The sequence below is a fragment of the Periophthalmus magnuspinnatus genome, chromosome 17 (assembly GCF_009829125.3).
Source record: "Periophthalmus magnuspinnatus isolate fPerMag1 chromosome 17, fPerMag1.2.pri, whole genome shotgun sequence".
NCBI lineage: Eukaryota > Metazoa > Chordata > Actinopteri > Gobiiformes > Gobiidae > Periophthalmus > Periophthalmus magnuspinnatus.
In genome coordinates this window covers 23411849-23428168 of record NC_047142.1, presented here as the reverse complement: position 1 = coordinate 23428168, position 16320 = coordinate 23411849, and the positions used below count along the sequence as shown (strand labels likewise).

At 38.6% G+C, this 16320-nt stretch overlaps 1 protein-coding gene across 1 annotated transcript; it reads right to left on the bottom strand.

The window, feature by feature from the left end:
- Positions 1-2802: 2802 nt before the first annotated feature.
- klf17 (Kruppel-like factor 17) lies at positions 2803-4951 on the bottom strand. Its single transcript, XM_033983057.2, has 3 exons — positions 4760-4951; positions 3680-4628; positions 2803-3560 (listed from the first exon to the last, which is right to left on the bottom strand). The coding sequence occupies exons 1-3, from the start codon at positions 4832-4834 to the stop codon at positions 3385-3387; spliced, it is 1200 nt and encodes a 399-aa protein (XP_033838948.1). The 5' UTR covers positions 4835-4951; the 3' UTR covers positions 2803-3384.
- Between the last annotated feature and the right edge of the window lie 11369 nt (positions 4952-16320).

Genomic DNA, 16320 nt, shown 5'->3' with positions numbered 1-16320 from the left:
TTGGGTCGAGCGGACAGCGCTTAGCTCCTCCTAAGATCTTAAAGGCGGGGGGTGGCTGCAGCATGTGCGCTCTTCCCCGGCTCCGATCTGTGTCAAACACTTGTGCCGCTCGCCTGACAGACTCTTGTAGGTAAACTTCGACTAACAAGCAGCCCCCGGCCACATCCACGATAAAAAACAATGCAGGTGTAGAGCATTCTAATAGCTTACGTTCATTGGACTGCTGCAGTATTTCTTCCTGAGACATGCCTTTTTACACTAATTCATTCATTTATTCGTGTTTGGAAAATGAATAGTAGGCAATAAGCTTCCACGTGAACAGCCGGTGGACCACTTTGTTCCTTTGGCACAGCACATAAACCATTCAACAGGGTTACATCTGCACCGCGTCAGACTTTTAACGCCAGAGTAGTTCATCGTTCATATTAAACAATGTAGCACATACAGCACATACAGCCTGTGCGCACGATGGAAACAGCAGGGAATAAAGGCGTCTAGACAGGTGTGGTTACAAAGGTTTGGTGTAGCGCAGGATGGATGGCAGAATCGCGTGGCTAACCATTGGGCTTATGAAAGGTGAATGGCACATGAAGCCTGGGGATGCATGATCCTGATTTGGTTTTGTTTGGCATGCATAAATGGTTTACCTTGCATGTGAGGCGAGGTCTGAACTGTGGGGCACACAGAGGAGCTGGCCGGGCTGCAGGCGCAGTGATGGGGAGCTGCACCGGGGAGCTGGATGAAAAAGCGACAGAGAATTACCCATTTTAGAAAGCTTATAGGATATCCTGAAACAAAAAATAAATAAATACACAAAGCGCAAACTATGAAGCTATGAACATTTGGATTATGTCAGATTTAGATTAGGAAGATTCAATTAAGATTAAACGAATACATTTAAGACCTTCAATTTGGTATAGGTTGTACACTAGTTTATTTATAGCCTATTGCTCACTTAATATTTGTCATTTAAAATATGGTGAACAGCAGAATTGCGATGTTATGTGTAAAAACAGGCAATAAATATGATAAGTATAAGTATAGTAGACCCATACTTTATTGAAGTATTATGAGCTTGATTAACATATGCACTTGATAAATATATAGATCATCTGAAACTAGATTAGTCTTATATAGCTTTCAGTTTAAGGCCAAACTTGAGCAAAGTAGTCTTGTCTTTATATTATTTTACTGCTTATAGGCCTTCTATACAGCATAATGGTACAACATCAAAACCTACATAAAACATGCATGCAAACATATGCATTCTTGGTGACTTCTAACCCAGTGGCAAGTGATAAGACCCAGAATCCTTTGGGTTAAGTAAACATCAATGCACACAGCACACATACTTTTCACTCCCTGGAAACACACTCACAAGACGTACAAATCCACCACTTTACTGGAAAATCACTCCTGTTCAGCTATACTGGAAAGTGAGTGAGTGTAATGCAATCTAAAGCCCACTGACCTGCAATGACGAGTATATGTAATGTCAGTAGATATAGTAATAGCCACAGAGGGTTGTTGCCATCAAGTGTGCAAAAATAAGCCTTCATATGTAGCCATTGTTGAGGTGTAGGCTACAAATTAAATGTTCAGGGAGGTATTTAGGCAAGGCAAGGCAAGGCAAGTTTATTTGTATAGCACAATTCGTACACAAGGTAATTCAAAGTGCTTTACAGAATAAGAAAGACATTAAAATCACACAAATCAAAACATAAATAATCACAAAAGGTAACAAAAGGTAATTTGAATTAAGTTAACTCATTGTTTTGTCTACATCTTGTAAAACATGTTTGATGATTAACTCATTCATTCTGTATGTCTTGTCCCATATGTATCGTTATGATTCCTTCCCCCTCTGTATTAAGACGCTACAGTTAATGCTCCTCATAAATGATTCATAAATGATACAAAGGGGACCTCTAGTGGACAATCAGCGCTATGACAAGTAAAAGGGTTGAAATGGGATAAAAGGGATTACAACGCTATTAAAAATTCAGGCAACAGAATTCTCACTCTATATATGTCTGTCTTATAGCTCTATGCCGTTTATGATAGAACACATGTTGAAACACAGAGAAGCTCAACAATGTTGTTTTAGTCTAATCTTACGAGTTTATTGGCTAGACAATAAACCCTAATTAAAAAAGCAGAGATACAACTGTGCAACGTGGATTATCTACACTGAATCATCCAATTGTAATGGGTTAAGGTGTTATATGACCAGCTTCACATCAGACGGCAGAGAAACTGATGATGTGATTTGTCGATGTAACGCTAGAGGGCGGCTTTTTCCAAGGAGCTTAGTGCAAAGGGCTCTAGCCACACAGGACACATCTCTCGCGTGTACATGTAATTAAACTTCTATAATTCAATGCTTTGGTCCGCAAAATATACCTATCGCACTCGTACACGTCACATAGATTTTAGTTGCATTTTAACATTTTGTTGTTGATGTGTGTATTTCTACTCCTCAAATTAAATGAGATTACATTTATGATCCCTGCTGATTTTTATTAATAAGACTTCAAAAAAGAAAAATATCATAAAATGGGAATTGAAGATGTTTTAGAACCGTTTGGAGTAGGCCTATAAATAAAATGTAGGGTTCTTTATGAAAGTGAAAGTTTTTTTGCTTCTGCAACCAGCTTTACTCAAAGTAACTGGAAACAAGTTATGACAAAGAAGCTAAATGCTAAATAAAACATCTACCTAGTGAAACCTCTATGCATAAACTGGCAAATGTTTTACTTTGACAGCATTTTATACCATCACTGTACCAAAGAAAGAAATATATTGTGTTATTTAGAAAAAGTACTTTTATTTTTTGTCAAACATTCAGTTCAAGTAGTTTGGCATGTCATGGCAGTATCTGTCTTCATTTTAAAACCAAAGGCACATTGATTCAACTATTTTACACACAATATTTGTCGCTGGATAAAAAACAAAAGTGAAACAAGAATGATGGTCTTGCTGAAATTAATGCATAATGTACATAAAACCCTGATGTCAAGAGTAAGAAAGTGTAAACAATATAAACATATACAATATATACATACAAACGTTTGGGTCCAGCCCACTATGAGCTTGTCCATATACAAGGCACGGCTAATAATTTATATCGCGCAGAGAGCGGTATGTGGTTTAAATACAAACTATAATTTAAAATGGCAAGTGTTAGGTACTGTTCTTCTTTAGACAAAGGCACTTGACAAAACTCATGCCATTGTAACAGAATTGTAGTGCTTCAGCCAAGATGCTGAAATGCCATATTAATTGTCCACCACAGTCAGTGACCATCAGCCTCCAGTGGCACAGACACAAACTGTCCAGTAGTGCTTGACTCCCCATTGGGGATGTGGTCTTGGGCTCTGGGATCTACATGTGACGTTTCATGTGCAGAGCCAGGTGGTCAGAACGGGAAAAGGCACGTTCACACAAATGGCACTGAAATGGACGGTGCCCAGTGTGCTTTCTGAAGTGACGGGTGAGCTCGTCTGACCTGGCAAACTTCCATCCGCATCCTTCCCAGTTACAGTGGTATGGCTTTTCACCTGGCGGAGGGAACACAAAAACAGATTTAGACTGCTCATTCAATGATTGTGTTACACAAAATATCTGGCATGTTAAATGATGGGTAATAATAAAAATGATAGGTTAATTCAGTTTTTACCTGTATGTGTTCTCATATGAGCCTTTAGGTGGGAGCTTTTTGTGTATGTCTTTCCACATCCAGGGAATTCACAGTTGTGTGTAGCAGCTCGCTTTCTGGCCCACGACCTGCGTCCCCTCTTTTGCTTGATTGGACCCGCTCCCTCCTCCTGTCCGTAGAACTCCATCATAGACGGAGATGAGGGTGGTGTGAGCAAGGTACCCGTCTGATGGTCCCTATGCATGTACTGTCTGGGATAGTGAGGTATGGGCTGGGGGTGGAACTGTGGGGGGTAGTGTGCATTCACAAACTGGCTTTGGTAATGCTGCTGATGCTGGGGAATATGGCCCATCTGTTGTAGGTGACAGTCACTGCGCCCATGCATTGGGTGAAAAGGCACTTGAACTGGAGTTTGATGGAAAAGTGTTGGCCGTATTTGACACTGTCCCATATAGTCCTCTTCAGAAGCCATCATGCAAGACTGTCCAACAGGCTCCGTTTTCACTTTGTATCCAAGTGAGTACGTGGTAGAAGCATGCAATTCAGTGTACTCCCTTGCTTTACCAGGTGAGGCCTCTGGTGGCACTGCGTAATTTACTTCAGGTGTGAGTAACTCGGCCATAAGGCTACGCACAGGAGCGTCAGAGAAGCACTGGTAATTTTGCGCGCCCAAAGGAGACGTGGAGTGGTCGTTGCAGTCTGGGACTGAGGCACTACTGCAGCTGTCTGGAGAGTCGGGCAGTGCGTATGCGCACTGAGGTGGAGAAAGGCTGCCATCGTTTTGGTTGCTGTTGTTCATAACTACGGAACCAATCGTGTTTGACAAAATGAACTCGAGATCCAATAACTTTCCCAGATCGTCATCTTCTTTAGGCACTACAGCAGGAGACTGTATAATGCTAAACTCCACTTCGATGAGCGAGTTGTCACCTGTTGAACGGCTGTGCGCGCGATCATCCATCTTCACCACCTGTACATAGAACAATGGGGTATTGGGTTAAAACATGTCCACACGTAATAGGCTAATGATTAAGTTTGTAGCATTTTGTATAATATCCTAACAGAACTGTAAGTAGCCTATACCAAAACAAATCTACTTACGTTGTCAAACTGCGCCACGTCCATAGTTTGAACACCGGAGAAAGATGTAGGCGTCAGAGCATCAGCCGCAGCCATGCTCAAAGTTTAAGAAAAAGTCGCGCGTTTTCCAAATGCTGAAACAGTGAATAGTCTAGATCCTGTCAGTGTATGAAAAAAAACTGTTACAGCGGAGTGTTCCAGGATTCAGGATGTGAGTATCAACAGTGGCGGGTGAGTTTTATATGCCTCTGAAGCGCGGGAGGCGTGGCCAACCCAACGTACCGCAACATCCCCCAAGGTGATCAACAAAAATAAACATGCCAATGCTTAGAACAGAAAGGCAAATTATTCCATTTCTAAGTGACGCGGGCCGTAGTCCACCTTCCCCAAGTAGCATGTCCTGCTTAATCTTCAATTGGCTACTTTTACGCTGCTATCCTGGGAACATATTGTAACTGTTCCCCAAAACTATGCTGAATATAATGTAAGCCTACATTTTCTTTACTTTGCTAGAGGATCAGTTCAAAGATGACAGGGGAATGTTGACGTTTCCCCTGAGGCAGACAGGCCTACAACCAGGGGGCGACACCAACCGGACTTCACTGGAGGAATGTTCTCAACAGCTCTAGGCACATTATTATATACACAAAAATATTAATTTGTTTCATTATTGAGCAAAATTACCCTTCAACAGCTTTACGCTATGTGAATAGGGTTTTTCAAAGAAGCGCAGAAATGCACGGCTCATTTCTCAACTTGAGCCTTACGCACAGACAAAAAAGTGTGAACTGATGGGCCATTCCCAAAGCCATCGAAACAACCTGATAATGCTGGGACCAACAAAGAACTGCATACTTACTAATGAGCCCCGTCGCCCTCTCACACCTATTGCTATGTTAATGTCCAGGCGGATGGACGATCACTTGTGCGCTGCGTGTCTGTGCGTGATTCACAATCACAACTGCTCCAGTGCCAGTATTTCAGTACAGGACAAATGTACAAACAAATGAACTATAAATGTCTTAATATCACATTTACTTTAGGCATTGATGTAGTAATGATAGATCATGACATCTTGAGGTTAATGTTCCACCTTTAGGGCTGAATTAACCAAATCGAAGCAATTTGTCTAATATAGAGGCTTTGGTGTGAAAAGGTGTATGCAACTGCTTGCTATTGATATTGTTATTCTTAATGTAGGAAATATCTTTTGGAACAACATAGTCAGAGGATTACATCTGCTTTGAATCTGTAAAAGTAAAATAAAGTGGCTGCCTGGCTCAAGTTTGTAAAAATAAAACAAATCTTCACATTCTACACAAGTTCTATACCTGAACAACACTGAAAAACAAAACAAAACATTGCACTTGAAATACACTACTGAAAGTGATGACTACCACACATGGTCTATTTAAAATGTAATGAGTATGATGTAAGGTAATAGTGAATAGAATGGGTTTGTGCATTTGTCTTCACTGTGGGCAGTGCGCTCCTGCAGGTGTTGTGAGCACAACTGTTCAGTCAGTCCCTCTTTATATACTCTGTTATTTTTAACCATCGCTGCTTACGCAAAAATTAAATGCCTCGTGTCTGTGAGCCAAGTGGAAATGGACCCTGCTTCCTGAGGAAAAACTGGACACTTGCTTCCTCTACTTTCACCCTAAAACTCATGCAGACTCATAGGAGGTCAACAGTTTGCTTTCCTGTCAATTTATAATTTGACAGTGGCCTGTTCGTCAGACTTTTCCTTGAAATAAAAGTACAGTATGTTTGACATTAGAACACGGGAAAGAGAAGGCTAGTGGTTATCTCGTTCAATCACAAGCAATATCAAACATAGGTCATGTACTGTATAAAGCTACAATGAATGAAGTATATAGGAACAGATAAAGAATTGCCCAAGGCTACGGTTTCCTCCTTTGTCTGTGTCTTAACTGGAGGAAGTCTTCCAGCTCCAGTGTTTTCTAAACACAATTACTTAAGATTACAGTGAAAAGACAGTATGAGCCAAGGCATCTCATCCTGGATACAATCAAATAAGAATACCTGCGTTTTTATGTACCTACATTTATATTATTATTTTTAGTACAGATTCAGTGTAATGTTAGTAAGATGAAATAATAAGTAATATTTGTTTTAGAAGCTGCAGTGGTAGGTATTTTAATTGGGGTGGTAGCTATGTTATTAGTGATTAGAATAACTTTCATTTCATTTGTTTAAATATTTTCTCCCAATTAAGGTTTTGATCCATCATAATTAGAATGGTGATGGACATATAGCACACAATGAACCAACACAAGCTAATCAATGCATTAAAGTGTTGTAAATTATTGCAACAATATGTTTTTCAAAAACTAAAATCATAACAAATAAACGATAAGTCGCCAGTAAAGTGCAATCAAAATTCTAATCATGTTTTATATGAATTATAATTCAATCTACCCACATAATATAAAAGACCAATTGTGCTGGTATTATATGTCTATAGTTATATTACTCGTACCATGTTGGAGACACACTCACATCCTGTATACAGACTGTTTGTGTTCCACTCCAGCTCCAACCAGAACAGCCAGGAACTACTTAGGGAGCTGTGAGGACAAACTCATAAACACGCACTCTCACACACACTACCGCGCAATTATCCCCCATCAGCCACAAAGCCAGGGGAAACCCAACTGTTATCTCGAATAAATATGCCGCCTTGCATGGCATGAAAAATCAACAAGTGATTAAAAGAAGAAGAAAAGAAAGTAGAATGGGCTGGTTACCTACAATGAGAGCAACATGAGGTGAAGGGAAAGATATGCAGACAGACTAAATGAATTGTGGGTAAAGGCAATAACATGGTCCTGAGGCTTTGTAATCAGTAATTCAGCGCTTCCTGAGGCCAGACTCTGACGCCTCTTTGCTCAAACAGTCTGCTGCAGGGAGCACTGCGCTGTCTGACCACCGTCAGACAACCACCTGAAAAATAGGTTCAGTAAAAAACAAGGGAGATGCAAGAAATTGTTCACATGTACACTGTAAAATCACACTTTTTCTGAAAAACTGTAAAAAAAAAAAAAAAAAAAAAAGTCATAGCAGCAAACTAAGCAAAACATTTTTTTTTTTTGAAAGGTGAGGTAAAAGACCACAGGTTTTTGTAACCTGCAAGTAAACCACTTAATGTACTCAATGTATCTATTTACTTTTCAGCTCTGAATTTGTACTGTGATAGGTCAATTGAGAAGATGCATGGTTTGCATATCTTCGAACTAATGAAGTCAACAGTGAACTGGGTGTATGCGTTTGTAAAGCAGACACTTCATGGTGAGTAAATGGTTTAGTGGTGATAGGGACTAATGAATCATTAGCAGTTAGCCTAATAAGATCAAGGAGCATGCAGCGGCACCCTTTAGCAGCACATTGGCCGCCGGTGGGATCAGCTCCCTAATAAGAAAAAATACTTAAAACAATCTATGGATGTTTTGGTGTTTGATACGATCATTTCCAGTCACATCTCCACTGCCCAGAGACACCACTAAAATGTTGTAAGATGACATATATACACAAATGTGCCAGTTTCATCTTTGAAAAAAGTAAAGAACATCTAAACTGACAGCAAATATATCTGAGCATTCGTAGCAGAGAAGAGAAAGAAGGCAGTTAAACAAACAGAGTTACCAAGCTGTTACCACACCAAAAGGATACTTCGTTCTCTGCAGACAACAGCATATCACCTGAATAATTGCAACCATTAACATTTTGATTTCAACTGAATTAATCCAGAATTAGCCCCAACTCTAGATCACATGTTCTTTGGATCCTCAAGCGTTACAGTAACAAAATACCAATTTGGGCCGAAACGTTGTCAAAAATCTTTGTATAAATCTCTGTGTTTGCAATCATACTTATATCAAATGACACATTTATAATTTTTTTCCAATTCTTGTTCACAGAATCAGACAGTGTCAGTGAGTGTCATGAACTTCAGTCTAGGTAATAGACTGTGGAACAAAAAAGCAGAACAAAGTAGACTACTGGTCTGGACGCAGCTCTAGATCTGGGACTCTCCTCCAGGACCAGAGAAAACCAGTCTAGCCTCTTTGTGAATTGGTTTCATCTGTACAACTTACAGGCTGCCATAAAGGAGCTGTCCTGTCAGCCAGCACCTCCAGGCCTCACTACCTGTTCTACCTGTTGAGTCAACTCTAAGTGTCAAATTTTCACAACTCTCCCCTGTCACTGCATGGCATGTGTCCCACAGGATGTCAACTGTACTGATATTATTCGAACCTGGTACTCTCGTTATTGCTTGCTAGTAATGCTTAATTTATTTATTCATACATTTTTTGGACCCTGGTAAAGAACTGGTCCAGGCTACTTTCAGATCTACTTTAGGATTGGTTAAATACTACTCTGAAAAGAGCTTATTCTTAAATAATGTGGCATTCATTCATTTGCTATCATCTTGGTTAGACCAGCTCATTTTATTCCATTAATACTTGGGACAAATATTTGCTTGTATGTGGCATACAAACTTTGAGGACAGCTTTTTAAGTAAAAAAAGATGCAAAAGACACAATTAGCAATCAATGTTAATTAAGGTTGTTAACATAGATCCTAATAGAGATTCACTAGGCTTTGATATACATGCACAAGTCAACAAAACATTAGCCATCCAAGTTAATAACAGCACAAAGGCCAGTGAAACTCATTATCATAACCCATCAGGTATTTATAAATTGTGAGAATTTAGTGCGTTCTCATAAATGTCATTAGAAACGTGTCTTGCAGCATTTTCTACCATTTCTCTGAAAGGTAGGAAAAATAGTTGACATTAACTGCAATAAAAAGGATTTAGTGGAATGTTTAGACAATGCTAACAGGGCTAAATGCATGCACATTTCTTTGTCAACGTATACTAGAGTGATGATTTTGAAGAATATTATAAAAACCTTGACCTCACACACTGTTGTGCATTGTATGCTGAAAAGGACGAAACACAAGCACTGAACAAAATGAGGGAAGACAGGAAGTTGACACCCAAGTGCACGCACTGTCATAGTAACCAAGTATCATTACAAGTGGGATGCTGTTGACCAAAATAGCGGACAATGGGAGCACCAATAAAAAGGTAATAGGAAGAGACTTTTGTGCTAAAAGCAGTAGTTGGGATAGTGTTACGATGGTGCATATTGTCCATATGATCTGTATAGGAGCAATCCTTGTGCTCTTAGGCAATAATCTTAGCTGTTCCACTTAGCTCATTTTTCATTGGCTGAGGTGCGTTCCTCTCCTAACCTGCCGTGATACTCTAGATAGATACATGACAAAAGGACTAAACATCTATTGTATGGTCTTTGTCCATGGCATTGGACAACATACGATGCTTGACATTTTAGCTCATTATTTAACGTATAATAGTCTTCAAAACTGGGAGTATTGTGTAGCAAATGGATATTGCAGCTAAATTGATTGAACCCAAACATCAAGTTTTATGGTGACAGGTCATTTAATTCACTGCACCTGTACAACCAAAGGAAGCAGTGAATGCACCAATCACAAAACATTTATCTAGCCAAGATTTATGCTAAATTACATAGAAAAGCTCATTTCTTTGCGTTGTGTCACGGGCCATCAACAGTCTAAAGAGAGGTGTCGTACAGCGCGGGTGACTGAGAGGCCAATGGGTGATGTATTGTGCACAACATGTAATGCATTCTGTGTCAATACGGTGTCTCATGCTAGGGTTAGTTAGATCTATTCCCATTGGGGCCACCCAAGCAGCACTCTGTGGGATCTTAAGTGATTTCAGGTATCCTTTACGGGGGACATGGAAAAACTATTTTGCAGTAAATTAACAAAGTTGTATAAACTTCTAACATACGTTTGGCTCAACTGATTTAGTATAATTGAATCAAACTAGGAGTTGCTGTATGATACTGGCTGAAATGTTTGGGGTTTTTTTTTCACTTTAAAGACAAGATGCAGACGCCCAAGTGCACGCCACAGTCATAGTAACCAAGTAATATTACATGTCAGATACTGTTGACTAAAATAGCAGACAATAGGAGCATCAATAGTAAAGGTAATAGGAAGAGACTTATTGTCCATATGATCTGTATAGGAGCAATCTTTGTGCTCCTGGGCAATAATCCTAGCTGCTCCACTTAACACATTTTTCATTGGCTGAGCTGCCAAAAATGTAATCTAAAATAAGTCATTGATATAAGTACTGCATTTCCACATACTAACTTGACTACTTGACTTTTTGTAACTGTAGAAGAAATGTAATAAAAGGAAGGTCTTAGTAAATTGGTCTATACTAGATAATGCAGAGATCCAAAGCATTCAATTATGGAAGTTTGGGCAGGCACTATAGGCAAGAGTGAGTTCATGTATTAGAGACAGAGAGCTGGCTGCAAACCAATTTCCCTCTGTTTTTTCAAGAGCTGGCAAGTCAAAGGACTGAAAGGCTGGAAGACAGACAGGAGAGCAAATAATTACCTTTCCCAGGTAGCTGTGCTGATTGTTGAGGGCTGTGGGATGAGTGAAGAGGGCTCCGTCTCTATGTCACTGGATGTGTGTGTGTCCAGCCTGAGCAGTGTCCTTTTGACCTGGCAGTGGGGCAGACACACATAAACAGTCAGTTTTGTGTCCCCAGACAAGAGGGCTGCTTTCACCTGAGTCCAATACCACTTACACACGCACACACACGTCCCCCTCCGATGGGAGCACAATGGAGGAGTAAGGGGGACCATGCCTGAGCAGGGGTGGCGGATTCATCTGTGTTTGAATTTTTTATTTTATTTTTATTTTTTTTAAATAGCTTTAGTTGACATTTATGCATATGTTTAAATGTGTATCACAGAGACCAACAAATCAGTGTATCTATGTGTATACCATGCTCAGATAAAGTTATAATACAGGATTAAATTACACAGAGCCTACATTGTAATTCAGTAATTAAATCAATACAAATGATTTGCTGTGGAAACCACAATAAATAAACAAATAAATAAAATACAATAATAAGACTCTAGGATATATAAGATATAGTTTGACTTCATGACAGTTCAGTATGTTTAATTTGTGCAGGCTGGGGCTTGGCCTCTGACACTTCAGTGGAAGGTGTTCCACATAACTATTTGGTAATTTGGCTCTGAGCTGGTGTCATCTGGCATCAGATCACATTATGATTTCATAAGCTCCACCTTTCTGTAACAGCTTTTTCATGTCAAAGACTTGCCAGTGACAAACGGTGAATATCAGTGAAACATATGTATCCATATAGAATAAAAGTTTATCGTTTTATGGCAATTATTGGTAATTACTTTAACATACACATAAATATAATTCTAGGGCCCATATCCATAGGCTGATATGGATTAACATGTATCTATCTGGGATATAAAATAATTTGTATTTGTTACATGTTTGTGTAAACATGCAGTCATATAACACTCTATTTTCATTTTGATTCAATTGTTTGTTCAAGGGCATACAGAGAATGGGGCAACATAAAAAAATACAGTATCAAATATTGGCACCGAGGATAGACATAGACCGATACCGATATAGCATATTCAGTGTCGATTTCAGGCAGAACCGATATTGGACCCAGTATATCACCAATCCCTAACCCAGATTTTGTTAAAAGGATGCTTAGTAGCTTTTTGTCCTGATGCCTATTTTCTTGTATTGTGGAGTACATTCAAACAGCCAAAATGTCTGGCACAAAGATTTGCAGGTGTTATTAAAGGCATTATTAAGAGATTCAGACCTGAACCTCCGCTGGCTCTCCTAACAACATCCTCAGTGATGCAACTGCACACAGGCACGCACATCATAATGATATTGCATAACTTTATAAAACATTTTTCGTTGGAGTTACTAAAAGAACATTTTATGTACATACATACTTGAGGCAATCACTATGTTTGTACATAGTGTTACTGAAGAATATATAAGAAAAAAACAGTTAAAAAGAAGTTATCACTTCTTACAATACTTTCCAATAGGTTCTTACAATTATTATATCATTATCACTTATTCAGGCTAATAATAAGGAACCTTATGTTGGTGAGTAAGTCATGTTTTAAGATGCTATCTGAAGCTGTATTTGAATACCTAAATAAAGATCTTTTCAGTGATCTAGAGATAAGCATGTGTCAGTTGAAGTCAATGCATTTGCTGAACATTTATCAGGTTTTAATGCTAATTTGTCACTATATGCAGGTAATGAAGTCATTTTGTGCGGAGCATGCTCAGACAGACTAATTCTGCTCTGCTGTGCAAACTGCACTGATCCCTGAGGTGGTCCTGAGTGTTTTGCACCGAGCTTAATGACTGCACATTCATCATAGGGCTTTACAAATCTTGACAAGTTTTCACACTCGTAATTTGTCATCATACGTGTGTGTATGCGAGCTAATTTGACTGAGCCCCCTCGTCTGTCACAGGTAAGAGGCTAATGGAGCCCACTTCAGATAACCACTGTTTGACCAAGTCTGTCTCCAGCCTTTAATAGTTTGTCTCAACAAGCAGGCATGCAAAAACAAACACAAGCGCTAGACCTCCCCCGCATCACACTCATTCAAGTTATTAGAGTGAATTCTTTCTAGAAACTAGACATATTGAACAAGTACATTTACTGGGTTCACTTTTCCACACGTTATTGCTTGAATATTAGTATGATCATGGTACATCACAAACCCTTTCACAATTTTGTCACTGTTGCAGGCCCAGACTCTTATCAGTGTTCAGTCTTTTACATTTCCGTTAGTAAAAGGCTTTATCTCCACCAGCGCTGTCCAACCTGTTAACAACAGATACTGAAGAAAAGACTAATCAATAGTTTTCACTGTGGTGCGGTTTGGGCAAAGCTAAAAGAGCAAACATTTCCACTAGTGATACTTTTAATTGACACAAGAATATTTTTAGATGTAATAAACTACACCACATCAAAAATGTACTTATAGTACTATAGTTGCAATGGGTAATAAGAAACACCAAAACATTACCTATTTTTTGTAATTATCATTGTGCATGTTTTGTATACTTGAGAAATAACTGGTTTGATTGGACAACCCAGTCAGTGTCTTTGACAGGTCCAACCACTGTGACTGTGTTTGTACCACACTTGAATTATATTGATGTGACAATGAATTATTTTGATTTTCAAAATTACAGATCCGATTTTCTGTTATACAGGTATATGTGCTCAAAAAGGAGAGGACTTTGCTAAGGTCACTTATATGTAATTTTTCCATAACTTTTTTTCTTTGCTTTGCTTTACATTACTGCTTATGAATCATTGGATTAAGCAAGGTCACAAAGAGCATTTTGGCAAAGACCTTAGTTAGATGTAGTTTGGCGTTTTCAATAATAAACAGTAATATTAGTTCAATTTAAATGTTAGGGGGTTTGATGCAGTTGTTTTAAAAATACTCTAAGGAACATGTTCCCTTGCCTTAATCTTGGTGTAAAATGTGTGCAGTCATAGTCATGCTGCTGCATTCCCAACCGCAGCTACTTAAGGTATCTGATACATCATACTCACTTCATTAATGGACCACACATTTTGCCAACAAGCAAGCTGCCGGTATTACCCCCCTTCTCCACTGAGCTGGTCGGGTCCAAAAATGGCGCCTGTGGTTTTGTGATAGCATCGCTCTCCTGTAACCACATGAAGAGCAAAAACCAACAGTCAATTACACCATTAGTACAGCACAGATCAGGAGATGACTTTGTTCAGAAGAACTGAATAAACTGTGGGTGGAAGCAATACACACAAAATAAGAACAAAAACTCCAAAAATCCATTATTTAAACAGTGTACTGAAAATATTTGTTGTCCTTATCCCATTGAGATGACGTACTCCATTCATTTCTTTCATCTTGTATTCACTAAAGCTTTTTAACTTTTGAAGGTGCATTGTGTAACTTTTCAGGTGTCTACAGCCTGCTTGACTACAAAGCGGTTATTGCTTTGTAAGGCATTAAATGTATCCCTCTCCATAAAGACAAGAAGGGGTTTCCACCAGGCCGAGACACAGGTCAGATTATTGGAGAGGTGACCCTGCTCACAATGACAATACATGTTTTTTTTGTTTTTTGAGTCATAAAAACACCTCTAATAATAATAATTTAGGAGAATTTTAAGAGATATGTGGCATATTGTACAACATTCCAAGAGAAGCAGCATCATATCCATGTAGAAAAGCAGATGGCAGAACTCAACATGAAAATATTACACAGTGCACCTTTAATGCTTAGAGTCAACATCCCCAGTAGCTTTGTTAGATTATGCTGTGTGGAATTTCTGTCATACTAGGTACATATGTATATTGTATCTTACAGTACATAATTTGTAGGCCTGCTGTAAACCATCCTTTAACACGACTCAGTTTGAAAGGCTTGGTATTAATGGCTGTTCCTCTCAGTACCTTCAAAATTTCACAATAACACTGACAGATTGTTGACCAGTCAAAAAATAAACAGAGAAAGTACACAGTAAGGAAGGAGACATGTTGTGTATTTTTTTCATTGTGACATTCATTGTGTGAGCGCAGAAATATAGTCACTTTAAAAGTATAATAGATGATCAGTGTCAAACTGTCCAATAAGACAGATGTTGAATGCACAGGAAAAGTGACTCTGTTTATCGTTATGTTTGTTACCTTATGTAGAAGAGTTGTATTGCAATGACGATTTTGTTTTAAATGACACGAGAACTATAATTACTTCAAGTTTCAGTGACTAAAAATGCAAGTTGTAAAATTATGAGATCCCAATGCCATAAATGCCATAACAAAGTCAATGGGTCAATCATATTTTTACAGATAAAGAGGTACATAATGGATCTATTACTTTTCCTAATTCTGAACACAGCTTTATTGTGCTATAATCACAGCATTATTGATTGAAGTAACAGTACTTGTACATGCTTTGGCTAATCATGTCCTGACAAAACCTCCATGTTGAAATATGAGTTTCAAAATCCTAATAACGTTTCGCTAATAACTAGGTATTATTATGCCTAAAGTTATTCAGATTGAAACCAAACGAATACACAAATTAGATGTTGTGTCAGTTAGTCTGCACTTGAATTGTTTTCTTTTTACTATAAATCAATTTTTAAACGACCCATATTAGGCTATTTTCTGATCTATGTTATAATGTTGTTTCCTTTTGTTTCATTCACACATGTTTAATACACAAATCCTGCATATGTAGGCTGAGTTCTCTCAAACAGAAAACACTCTGTTCTATCTTGTGATGTCATGTGGTAATACAGGAAGTACTTCATACACCTGCACTAGCATCATTTGGATGATTTCAGCCCTGGAATTGCCAATCTCTACTCAAGAACAGTTAAAAGGCAGCTGTTAAGTTGAAAAATACAGCTTGATGACATCACAAGATGGAACAGAGCATTTTGAGCTCTTGGAACGTAGACAGTCTAATAATAAATGGTCACTCAAACGTGTGTGAATGAAACAACACAACTCCAGGTATGTTTTTGAGGAAGTAACATCATAATAACATGACATAAAGTTCACAATAGCAAAAAAGACCTTTAATACAAACCTTTTT

Coding starts and splice junctions, on each gene's coding strand:
- klf17 (XM_033983057.2), bottom strand. CDS start 4,834: ATGGCTGCGGCTGATGCTCTGACGCCTACATCTTTCTCCGGTGTTCAA. Junction 4,629..4,759: donor ACGTGGCGCAGTTTGACAAC/GTAAGTAGATTT, acceptor TTCTATGTACAG/GTGGTGAAGATGGATGATCG. Junction 3,561..3,679: donor TCATATGAGAACACATACAG/GTAAAAACTGAA, acceptor TCCCTCCGCCAG/GTGAAAAGCCATACCACTGT.